A 13,120-nucleotide genomic window follows, 5' to 3' on the forward strand; every position below is an offset into this window, starting at 1 on the left:
TAGGTGAATAGCTAATGAGAATTTTAAGATGTTCTGAATATTAGAAACTTGTGATACACTGATATTTTTTTTTTATAACTTTCTGGGAAAGATTAGTTGTGAGTATTAACAATCCATTGTTACCTTTAACCTAAACCCCAGCACCTGGCCCAAAAGCTGTGGTACCCTCAGAACAAATACAAAGGAACACTTTATTCTAGGCCAAAACACTTGGAAGACTTTGTGGGAATAGTCATCCTCTCATCTGCGTGAGGTGTTTGTATCAGTTAGCGCCTCAGTGGTATTATGTTCCAAATATCAGCATCTTAGTGGTAATAATGTACTGTCTTTTCTAAGAAGGTATTTCTCTGTATTTAAGACCTCCAGTGCCATCATTTGGCTAGAATGTCAAGCTCCCCATGAGCCTGATTGCAGTAACTGTATTCAAGTTGAATCATTCCTCATGCTGTAAATATTCCTATTTCAATCAATAAGTGTTTGTGGAGTAAAACATTACTCATTGTGAGTAAGAGCCATATGATAAAAGACAACAGGTCTGCTGCTAGACTCTGTTTTCATATTTTTAGGGGAATGTGTTCTCACATGTGGGTTTCCTGTTTTTTGCTCGCACCTGTTGTGTGCATAGAATATTCCTGAAAGATAAGTAATTACAAGGTTTAGTTTTAGATGTGTGTAAATAAATGCATACTACTATTCTATGATTCTATTTACCTTCCCATTATCTAATTTCCACATGTATATACAGATTAAGTGCATATGCAGCTTTGCCAGTGGCAAACAGAGTATTTCAGAATTTGGCTTTGGGTGTACTCTGGGGAATTATGCTACAAGCTTGTACTGCTTCCTCATTCAAGCTCTCAGTTCTATTAGAAGCCCAGCATAAACACTTGACTCTGCTTTGTTTCACAGGATAGTTCTTCAAAATTACAGACCTAATCATTGTTAATTCTTTTGGTATTTATTGATTGCATTAACATTAATCATGATAAACATCTCTGGTATTAATATGGTTGTCATTTGTATAGTGCTTCAGATTGTCTGCTTGTAAATCAGCCATCATTAACTGAACAATTAGTTACAGGCTGTTTTTTGTGTAAGCAACACCATGTCTTTCTTAAGGAAGTGAGGAGAGTGAATGTGTATAAACAGTTCACTGAGTTTTGAAAGCATTTTATTTTAGTTTTTTTATTTTTAAGGAGAAGAAGAAAAAACACATACGAAAAGGATAAGTTACATAAGATTATTGCATACATCTCTTAAAACCCAATAGCAACTCTGTTTTTGCTTAGATAAGTTAATGTACCTGATCCTATTCTGTTGTTTTCAAAAGTTGACAGTGAGACTTTGCTGTTATTTCTTCAGGTTTTCTCTGTGTAATACAAAGATGCTATTCATGGAGCTGTTGTGCTAGACAAAAAATGCTTATCTTCTTGGGAAGTCATGTTAATTCAGTAGCTGAAATTTGCTCTTAATGTTCCCCAAAAGGTCCAGGAGTTAGCTTCCGTTTTGAAGACATAATTCACTTCTGGACAAGGTGAAAGAGGCAGTCTTTCAACTTTCACCACAAGACAGCTCAAAGGGAATAGAGAAACCTCATGGCTTTCATGAATTACTCAATGTACAAAATTTTATCCATATTTCACGTGATTTAAACTGTTGTATTTCAGTGCCCAGTGTCCGCATTTCAACGGCAAAAATAGGCCCTGTACATTGAACTGCTCTCATCTTGTACTTTACTGTGCTTTCTTACAGCCTGTGACCTGATGAACCAAGGCATCCTGGCCCTTGTGAGCTCCATTGGCTGCACGTCAGCAGGTTCCCTGCAGTCACTGGCAGATGCCATGCACATCCCTCACCTCTTCATCCAGCGCTCAACAGGAGGAACACCAAGAAGCAGCTGTGGGCTCACCAGGAGCAACCGCAATGATGACTACACACTCTCTGTCCGCCCCCCTGTCTACTTAAATGATGTCATCTTGAGAGTGATCACAGAATATGCCTGGCAGAAATTCATCATTTTTTATGATAATGACTATGGTACGTAGTTAACTGGGTAATTTCTGTCAAATCCTTAATTCTGTGGAAAGCAGTCACACTAAATCTTTATCCTCTTCTACTATGCTGTTTTTTTTCCTTCTGAACATTTATGGTTCCGTCAGTACTTCCCATTACCTGAGAGATTGTAAAATCCATTGATGTTTACAGGTTAATTTGATGATTTCTGTGTTAGTTAGCTCATAAATGGAGTAGTTACCTGGCTTTCTCAGGAGTAAAAAATTTATCAAGTTTGCCTTTTTTTGAGATGACAGTTCAAGAGGTAACATGTAAGATTTTATGTTATGTAGAATTGTTTCTCGTGTTGTGAACCTCTTGTCTTTTATAGGCTTATATTTGGTAACCAGAAGCTGAGGCAGCAGTGAATGTAGGACAGATACCTCAGCGAGAATGAGCTGCTATTTGTAAATGTGAAACTTACAGAGTGAACTTCCATCAAGCTAAGCACTTGAGAAGGAGGGCTAGGGAAGACGCTATTCCTTCTTTTTTGGTGCATTCAGTGTTCCTGAAATGTGCTGAGTTGACAGTGGCTGTGTAATAGCATAAGTGCGACACAAACAATAGCATCAGAAGTCAGGTGGTGCCATCCTGCTTGGCAATTCAGCCAAGTTTTGTACAGATATCTTCTGCAGCTGAGAGCTAGACAGATTGCTGTAGTAGAGATGCATTATCTAACGAATGTTATGATCTTTTTCTATGGGAAATTGCTTTGAAACCAGACTTGTTTTCTTCAGACACATCCATTATTCATAAGTAATCATGATTGGTTTGGATGAACATTTTAAAACTTATTTTCAAAGTTAAATCTTCAAGTTGTTGAAAAATGCAAACTTCAGCAATTTGCTGTGCATAATAACTGGTTCATTCGGGTCAGGTGTTATTGATTTTTCTTCCCTAGCTACCTAATAAATTCTTAAATTAGAACTATAGAAAATGATGAATAGGAGAATTCCTATTTATAACAAAGCAGCACCTAAAAGTGCCAGCCATAGGATCAGGAACACGCACATAAACACTGATCCAAAAGGCTTGCAGCAGAGTAATGTTGTTCACATTTTCTCGGTTTATGCAACCAAGTACCTGTGTAGTTATGAAGAGGACCATAGTCTTGCCAGCTGAAAGATACCTTTTTGCATGATTTTTTTTTTTAATCAAACTTTAATGATTTTTTTTTCATAGCTGTGTTCATAAATACTAGTTTTAAATTATTCAGGTTACATTATTTAATGTGAGAATGCAATTCAGGCAACACGTCATTTTGTCCTTGATTTCTGGGTAGGAATCTCATTATGGTATAACTTACATAATGCAGATGCCTGAATAAGTTTCAGACCAGTAGCTAATTCAGTGGCACATCATCCCCAGATATGACTTGTGGCAGATATTGTCTTCCCTCTTCTCCTATTCTTTCTTCAATAGACTACAAGTAATGCTGCGTTGAACCGGACAAACTGGTAAACAGACTCTGATCAGTGATTGCTATCACATACATCAGGAAAAGGTGCAAAAATGCCCTGCATTTAATATGTACTAAGCAGTCTGTCCATCCTCTAACACTATTCTATTTAGGTGAAATCATCAGGCTTGACACAATATTTTGCATATTCTTAATTCTCTTAGCCAGTTTTTAATCTGTGGCAGTAGTTTTCCTCATACCTGTGACTGCATGATTTTCATGTCAGTCCCTAATGAGCAATCTTGCCGGGAGCTTATTATAAATATTTTAAAAAGTATGTTACTCTCTCCCCTTTTCCTGACATTTTTTGATCTATTCTAAGCATTTCCAGTATTTTAGCAGACACTGTTTTTCTTCCTAGGTTTTGTGTTGACCAAAGGAGGGCTTGCACGGAGGGCGGGATGGAGAAAGCAAAGGCATGAAAGGCATGAAATGAGGGGCTGGGATCCCTTGTTAATGGATTATAGAGTGGAGAAATCTGAACTCAGAGTCTACCCTGCTTTGAGCAGGGAGGTGGGGACTTAGTGACCTCTAGAAGACCCATCCAACTCAATTATTCAATGATTGTGATGTTTGAGAAAGTAGTTTGTTTGGATGGGCCTTCAGATGCAGAGTACTAATACTAACTAAATAAAAAAGCCTATCAGTTTGAGTTTTATACAAGCAAGTTGGCCTGAGAACTCCAGAGGAGCATGAGGAAGGGGACGCTGACTTCTGTTCCTGTTTTAGAAAGAAATCAAGACTGGGCGTTCCGCCCCGGGGCAAGGCATCCCAGTGTTCAATGCATCAGTGCAGCAAAGTGTGGTTGCAGTTCCCTGTGGAAGCCACCAATGCCATTCCTCAACATGCCTCAGAGGATCTGAGGCAGTATTTATTTATTCTCTCAGCTCATACAGATCTGAGCTCAAATGCAGGTTGGAAGCATTGCTCCTTTTAACTGCTAGTATCAGTTAATATTAGACATTTTAATGAAACATTTAGTATTAAACATTAAAGTAGGAGGGAGTTCAGCACTTGCATTAGTATTAAATTTATACCTTTTATAAGGAAGGTATTATTTGTTTAAAGCTAAACATATCATTCAGTCCTCTGAAGAACTCACGCTTGTGCAAACAGAGCTATTAATTACCTCAGTTTTTTTTTTAATGTAGTGATCTTTCTTTCTCAAGATAGATATCATATCATTAGGTGATATTTCCATAGCACTAAATGACACTTCAAAATTAATGGAAATATTTGCTGTGTTAATTCTGTTGTTGTTGTTGTTGTTGTTGTTGCTACAGAAAATATGGAAAAGTTGTTAGAGTGGTTTTGGCAGTAAGAAGAGTTTCATTAAGAAATTATTTCTCAGTGATTAAATTTAACAGTTTAGTACAAAATACTTTAGTTGTATTCCTGAAATTATTTCTGGAATATTTTTCATATGTGAAAAAAGTGCCTTTCGTATTTGCAATAATTTTTCCTACAATAAAATTAGTCTCATATCCAAAGTTAAACTGTGCTAAACCAGACCTCTTGTACCTTTAAAAGAGGTTGCAACCATTTGTTCATCAATTTATAAATATCATAGTTCTTTAATCCTATGAATTGAACTGTTTTTGATTTTTAACTTGAACTCTATCATAGATTCTTTTTCATTATCAGAGAATGAAAGAATTATTTATAGCTGGAAATGTCTTTCTGCAGGGCAGAGAGCTATTTGCTGGATGTTATCCTTTTGTAAAAATGACAGATCTCTTTTGAATAGAAGAAGACAAGTATATTCAATTGTAACATTTTAACACTTCTTCCAGCTTAATGCTAGAAGATTTGAGTCTACTTAAAGTGTCTTTATCAACTGAGAAAGTTACTCTTTGAAGGAAGCAATTATTTTAGTGACTCTTACACAGATGGGTGTTAAAGAAGGCGTGCAGAAATGCATTTCTGGGATAACTGATGTACAAATTTTAACTGCTAGTTATTTTCTCAAGTAAAATTGCAGCTAGGTTGGCTTCTAAAACAAACAAAATGACACACACACCTTGGTAATAATAGTAATAAAGATTTTTTTATTGTTGTTGTAGAAGTAGTTAAACTAACCAAAAGAATGTATCAAACGTTTGTCCTTTGCTGGTGATAGAGATTTGCCAGTAACAGCTGAGGCATGGAAGTATGGTTAGTTGGTGAAGAGTTGAGAGAACATTTTAACTTCAGCAGGTTTAGTTGGTATTTGTGTTTAATTTTCTACTTTACCTTTAATGTATAAACTGAGATGAAGCTACTTCTAAAATCAGAATGAGTCTCCTCCCGCTCATCCTTGCTTTCTGCTTGGGATGATCTCAGTCAAACACCCAGTGAATTTACTGCAGTCAGTCCCCTTTTATTCAGCATGTATTGTTCCTTGAGGAAAAACAAGAAAAAATCCTATCCAAAACATAAAACCTGATTTTGTTGAAGAAAACTTCATATAAGGATATTAAAAGTGTTCCAGGACAATGCCGTGCTTCTGCAAATACCATTAAAGATGGCTTTCTTGCACAGTTAAGGAGTAGGTGGCATGAAACGCAACAAAATTATCCAGTGGATTAATGCCTAGTCACTAAGTTTAGGTTAGTGAGAAAAGCCACTGACATATGTAAATATTTTTAAACAAGCTTAAGCAAGTTATTGCACCTTTGCTTACTGATCTCAGGTTAAAAATGCAGTTTGTAATGGTAAATAATGCAAATCCTTACACACTGTGGACCGACATCTGACCATGGCCGATCCTCAAATATTGACATGAAAAAAAACTCCTAGGCATTTTAGAATCACAGAATGGTTTGGGTTGGATGGGACCTTTAAGACCATCTAGTTCCAACTCCCCTGCTATAGGCAGGGACAACTCCCACTAGACCAGGTTGCTCAAAGCCCCATCCAGCCTGGCCTTGAACATCTCCAGAGGGGGGACATCCACAATGTCTCTGGGCAGAAGTTATATCAGAGAGGAAAACAAATGAAATAATAATTTGAGGTCTGAATGTAAGCACCCAGGTTACGTAAGCATAGTAATTGACATAGAATATATGTATATATAATTATTATTTTTTTAAATCTCTATGGCGTATCAACAAGATGCAAGCTTTTGCAATTCATGTCTTCCTTTTCAGGCATTGTGCAGCTCACTGTATTTTCCAGGAGTACGTAGATACTTTCCTGTAGTAGTAAATTTTTTATGAAGAAACCAGTCAATCACTGCAAGAACATAATTGTGAATTTTGTGCCATTTATAGTGTAGGTATTTCTGAGTTTGAGATGAAAGGGAGAAAGTCTAGCTGCTTGGATACATTTATTTTTAATGTTTTGTTGGTACCAAAGCAGATAAAATGTGTAATCTTTCTATCTAGAAACGCTGAGGGAATAAGATTGTTTCTGGAGAATGAATTTTGTCTTATTTCCTATTCTCTTTTCAAATAGTGGTAGTAATATTTTAACATCTTTCTGTATTTTATAAGCAGAGAAAAGAAAAAAAAGGTTAGAAATCCCACTTCTCTGTCCAAATTTCTGGCTTAACCTTTTGTTTTTCAACCCAGTATGCCTTCAGTATGCAAGCGTTGTTGATTTACATCATATTTACTGATTCCAGGATTAATACATCTTTGCTTGCATTTTTTCCACCTTCCTACTAATACCGCATAATACAGCAGTGGATATTTGCCAGTCGCTTAAGTGGTAATTTAATTGTAACTTTTTTAAATTAAAAAAAAAAAAAAATGAGGCTGCTATGAGGGAGATTTACTGCATGAAGCAAAAGGAGGTAGTCTCTTTGCAAATTGAGGTTGAATAAATTATTGAAAACTTCATTGGAAAGGAAAGGTGGAGGTTAGCAACAGAAAAGATGTAGAGGCAGCTCTTGCAGGAACTTCCGTTTGTGTTTACTCTCATCATACGTACGGGTTTCAAGTTATTTGTACACTGGGGAAAGATTAAGGCAGTGGTGAACTGCCTGCTGGCAACAGGAAAAGGTCTCTCAATCTGACAGGACTTTGGGGAAGGACCCAAAATATTTAAAAAATAAAAATAAAAAATGAGGTGGAGAGTAGTGAGGTCTGCAGAACTATGAATTTAAAAGAGATTATCCCAGGATGGTGGTGGTGACTTCCAAATAAACTGGGTGCAATCTGATAGCATGGGAGTACAGTTTGTTAAACATCATGGAAAAGAAGCGATCATACTTGGAACTCAGAAGGCAGAACTCTTTGCAGAGAGAGTTGTAAAGGGAATGATACTCTGAGATGATGCCCATCTGCAAGTACAGGCCTCAGATTCCCAGTATCTCCTTTCAAAAACATGTAAAGCAAATAATTCCATTGACATTTGCCTGCGTAAATATTTTCCAGAAGAAAATATATGATGACCACGGACAAAGATGTGCTTGAAAGCATAACATTTTCAAACCATTTGAAGTATTAATGCAAGTTTAATAAAGATTCATAAAAGAATCACACTTTCCATAATCGATTGCAAATGCTCATAATTACCCCGAGGCTGTTTTCAGCTGCCTGATAACTATAATATTCACAAGTCCATCTCCAGACAGCCTTAAATCTGTTTATTACTCATCTGGTTCTTTGCCAAATTTCTGTACTCATTTACATCACTGTGCCTCAATAAACATACAATTAATTCAGGCTTCTTATTGAACTATTTTCTTTTTTGCATTAGTATGTATTACATCATCCAGACAAGGAAAGGAACATGTATTTTTCATCTGTGTAACTGTACTGTGTCAATTACATTGCAAATTGGCAGCTATTTGTGAGAACCTCCATATTAACTTGCTTTTGCTCGTTGACATACCGCTGCAAATTAAATATATATTGTGGCTGCCCCTAAAGTTATTCATTTCTGTGATAAATGAACTGCTGTATTATATTTTTCCAGTGGAACAATGACCATGCTTCTGCTTTTTATCTTGATATTGTTAGGGAAATTCATTCCAGGAGCTATGCATCATTATGTAGAACGGTAAGAGAAGATTTTCCTTTGTTCAAGTTGATTTCCTTTAAGATGGAATTGATCAAGTTCTTAAAGGCTCTGTCTGAGCACCTTCTGTACTATGTTAGTAAGAATGGAATGTCAAATTTTTGTTTCTAGAACTTCAAAGTTGAGGTCAAAATCAAGCTGTAAATGCTTTCCTGATATCTGTGTAATTATAATCTCTGGAAATGAGATATTATCTTGAGGTTTTGCTAATGTGTGAGATTTCATTTGTGTATGGGAAGAATGCAAGCCTCAAAAGAAAAGTGACTGATCCTTGTGCTGATCTACATCACTGTTAGCTAAGTGTTTTTCAGCTTTTAATATGATTTTGGTATCTTTTCAGCAGTATTAAAGTTTAGCTTTTAAATGGTTACTTTGGCAGCTAGATGGATGGATAGTTGCTAAAATAGGAAGCTGTTGAACAAAGTACTTTGCATGTTGTTTTGAAGAAATTATACCACTATTGGAAAAAAGGTGTGAGTTGATCCTAATGCTGCCATAAATATCATACGGTTTCATAAATTGAAAAGAAAACTTATCTGACACAGTTTTAATCAGTCAAGAAAAAGAGAGACAGGAAAAAGTGAGAAATGATTCACTGCAGTATTTGTTAATCATAGTTTAACTGCATTACTTTCATAGTTTGCAGTCTTTACATCACCAATCCACTCATAAAACATTCCTGTTCCTATAGTACACACTTGTAATCAACCAAAGAAATTACTGAGGAGCAGATTGAGATGCACTCAGAGAACAATTCATGTTGAGTAAGATGATCACACACCCTGTCATGCTCATTCTGCTATCAGGATGGGCTGCAAGGACAGTCACTTTCCCTGCCACCTACCTGGACAGGAGTGTGTGGTTCCTCACACTCCAGAACACCAATAAGGAGTAGTAGGGATCTACAGGGAGAGCTGGTGCATTATGTATGCAGAAGTACATTTTTCCTTCAACCAATGACATGTAAGTAGGCATAGGTATTGAGCTGTGTTGTATAACTATAGAGGATTTAAGTATGATTTTTCAAGATTGGTATAATTTTAAAGAGCAAAATAAATGCCGAAGATAAATAGTTTTCAGCTCCTGGTCGTTATCTGAGGCAACAGAGAAAAAATTATTTCTCTGCAAGACACTGCTTTACTGAAAGGGAGCTACTAGAGGCCTTTTGGAAATCTCTAAGGTAAACTGTGGTCAAAAAGAAATTGATTGAAGAGTTTTAAAGCAGGTAATGCAGTCAAAAGTATGTGATTGTAGACTGTACTGGCTTGTCAGCCTCTGTGAGTGAGGGGTGATCTCAATCTGGCTTTCTTTCTACTTTCAAAAACCTAAAGTAACAGATGATACTCGAGGATTAGTTCTAGCCTCAATTTTATTTATCTTTTTCATCTTTTGCTTTTTTTTTCTTTCTTCTCTGTTAAAAAGCTGAGAACTCAAACGAAAAATCTTGTAGGAATCATCAGTGTGGTTGGAAACTTAAGTCTTGCAGGATTTGAAAACTGCAAAAGTTGGTAGTATCTCTCCTGCAGTATTGATTCAATTTCCTGAGATTATCAGTATTGATTTTCCTTATTTAGAGGGTAATCACTAATAACTGAATTATGGAGTGAGACCAAAAATAAGCTATTCAGAACGACATATTCAGAAGATCTTTTAAAGTAGTATTTTTATACACATTTCAGTAGTGCCACAATAGTTCCGATCAAACAGCAAAATTAAAGTTACTTGCTTTTTTTTTTATTTGAAGTAGAAATGTCTACAGAAAAAAAATATACAGATGTACTGTTTATTTTACTTCTTTTTTTCCCAATTGGATGATCATAAGAAATTCCAGACATTGTTTTTAAACTTTTTTCTTTAATGTGTGAAACCTCAGAAAGTTGCATGTGAAGGAGGAAGAAAGTCAGTCTTAACGTTTACAAATTTTAGTTTCACCTGAGAAATAGCATCTTCACTTGCTAGGTTCCAGAAATGCTGATAATATAAATTAGATTCTAGCTGTAATTAAGCATTTGAACTTAAATATTTTTATAATATATTGAAATTAGTCTTCAGTTTCCAAGTACTGGTAAGAAGCCACAAGAATGGATGTAGGTGTGGAGCTGTGCACTTTTGTTGGTGCTATTGTTTTTTTCTTGGTGTTTTTTTGGTTTTGTTTTTAACTCTGGAGGTTCACTGAGTTACATATAAACTTAGTAATGAGAGGAAATCCCACTGCGTGCAAGTAGGATGAAGGACTGTTACTGAATCATCATGCTAAATTGTTGTTTTCCTTAGTTTAGATCTTAACCATGTTAATAAACATCAACACACGCACAGGAATGCGAATGCCTTGCTCAGGGCTTTAAGCAGAACTGTAGCACTGTCAGATTCCAGCCAGAGCTGCATATCTCCCTTGTGTGCAGTGCATTACCATAACTAATAGTTGCTGTCATGTTAGCCATTGTTGTGTTAGGAAGAATCACTGCTAGACTTAAAAAAGCTTTCTTGATAATAATTTGGACAGTGTCATTTGTTATACAATGGCTTTTCTCATCAACTGAACAAATAAAGTGGTCTTTTGTGTAAATCAACCAGTGAATATTTATGACAGGTGCATTCACCTTTACTGCCACAGCTGAATCAGTTGGTATTTATCATCTGGGTACTGCAAGAAAAATGTTCTCAGTTCTAAAATGGTAGCAGAGGGAGGATGAGCTAATGACTGTAAACCAGCTTTGAGGTAATCAGAGTGCTCAGCAACAGTGAGTACCTTGTAATTTAGATGAAATACAATGATAAGGGTGGACAGATGAATTTATTGCTCTTGGTGAATACTGACATCTTTCCCTTTTCCTAGCTTGTCTGATCTGAAAATTTATTTTAAAATATTTCGTAGAATCACCAAGGTTGGAAGAAGAAGAAATTTTTCCTAACATCCCACCTGAATCTCCCCTGGTGCAAGATGGGGCCATTTCCTCCAGTCCTATCACTAGTGACATGGGAGAAGAGGCCGACCCCCACCTCACCACAACCTCCTTTCAGGTAGTTGTAGAGAGTGATAAGGTCTCCCCTGAGCCTCCTCCAGCCTAAACAATCCCAGTTACCTCAGCTGCTCCCCATCAGACTGCACTCCAGACCCCTCACCATCTTTGTTGCCCTTCTCTGGACACTCTCCAGAGCCTCAATGTCATTCTTGTAGTGAGGGGCCCAAAACTGAACGCAGTACTCAAAGTGCAACCTCACCAGTGCTGAGTACAGAGGAATGATCTCTTCCCCATTCCTGCTGGCAGCCACGATACCATCACCCTTCTTGGCCACCTGGGCACACTACTGGCTCGTGTTCAGCCAAGCATCGACCAACACCCCAGGTCCATTTATTCTACACAGTCTTCCAGCCACTTTGCCCCAGGTCTGTAGCATTGGCTGGGGTTGTTGTGGCCAAAGTGCAGGACCCGGCACTTGGTCTTGTTGAACTTCATCCCATTGGCCTCAGCTCAGTGATCCATCCTGTCCAGATCCCTCTGTAGAGCCATCCTACCCCCAGGCAGCTCAATACCTCCTCCCAGCTTGGTGTCATCTGCAGCCTCACTGAGGATACACTCAATGCCCTCATCCAGGCTATCAATAAAGATATTAGACAGGACAGGCCCCAGTACCGACCCCTGGGGAACACCACTTGTGACCGGTCACCAGCTGGTTTTAACTTCATTCACCACCGCTCCCTGGGCTCGGCCATCCAGTCAGGTCTTTACCCAGCAAAGAGTGTACCTGTCCTAACCATGGGCTGCCAGCTTCTCCAGAAAAACACTGTGGGAGACAGTGTCAAAGGATTTTGCATCTACTTCTAGCTCATTTTTAATAAGAGTGTGTAAGATATACTCGGAGTGTGAGATGTTCATTTGCTTTTCATTTTGAATGGATTATGAAAGCTTCACTGAATATATGAACTGCTTTTAATGCATGAGGTGTGTTAACCCCAGCCTATCTTAATCTAGGATGCCCTTAAAATTACACTTCCCCAAAGACAGAGCAGGACATTTGCTCCCTCTGAAATTTTTCCTTGGAGTAGAAATAGAGATGAAAAGGAAAGTCACATAGGATTAGAAAGAAGAAAAACTAAGATCTACATCTGTGATCTGCTGGTAAGGAAAATTATAGAAGGAGTAAAATTTTTTTTTTTTATTAAGATCAGACAGTGGAAGAATCTCCTTGTTCTGTGTGCATCATATATATTCTGCAGCGACCTCAGTAAAAAGAGAGCTATCACAACTCCTTAAATCTTGAGTCAAGGAAAGCTGTGGACTTTAAATTATCATGATCTACTGAAAATATTGTCTCCCTTTCCCTATCCACCTCCCTGTGCATGTTTTCTACCATAAAGCTGGTGAGCTTTCCATTAAAGTGCTGCTACTGTTTTCCTTAGGTGAGGTCCAAGCCTTTCTGCTAGGTTGGCCAGGTAAGGAGATCCAGATATCGGACCTATTGTCCAAAGGATATCTTAGTTCTGTCTGCTCTGAGCATGTTCTGCTGTATCTTGCCTGTATCTTGTGGTCTCTCTCAAGTACCCACAAGATGTTTAATGAACAGACTGTGGGGGTTTAAGTGCTTGCATTTCATTTGCAATGT

General features: G+C 37.4%; 1 protein-coding gene across 1 annotated transcript in view; it reads left to right on the top strand.

The window, feature by feature from the left end:
- Positions 1-13,120, top strand: part of GRID2 (glutamate ionotropic receptor delta type subunit 2) — a 695,511-nt gene that overhangs the window by 405,529 nt on the left and 276,862 nt on the right. The window contains exon 3 of the mRNA XM_021396235.1: positions 1,753-2,037. Coding sequence (XP_021251910.1) covers positions 1,753-2,037 — 285 coding nt within the window. The remainder of the gene's footprint in view (positions 1-1,752; positions 2,038-13,120) is intronic.

Source organism: Numida meleagris, chromosome 4 (assembly GCF_002078875.1).
Source record: "Numida meleagris isolate 19003 breed g44 Domestic line chromosome 4, NumMel1.0, whole genome shotgun sequence".
In the NCBI taxonomy this organism is placed as follows: domain Eukaryota; kingdom Metazoa; phylum Chordata; class Aves; order Galliformes; family Numididae; genus Numida; species Numida meleagris.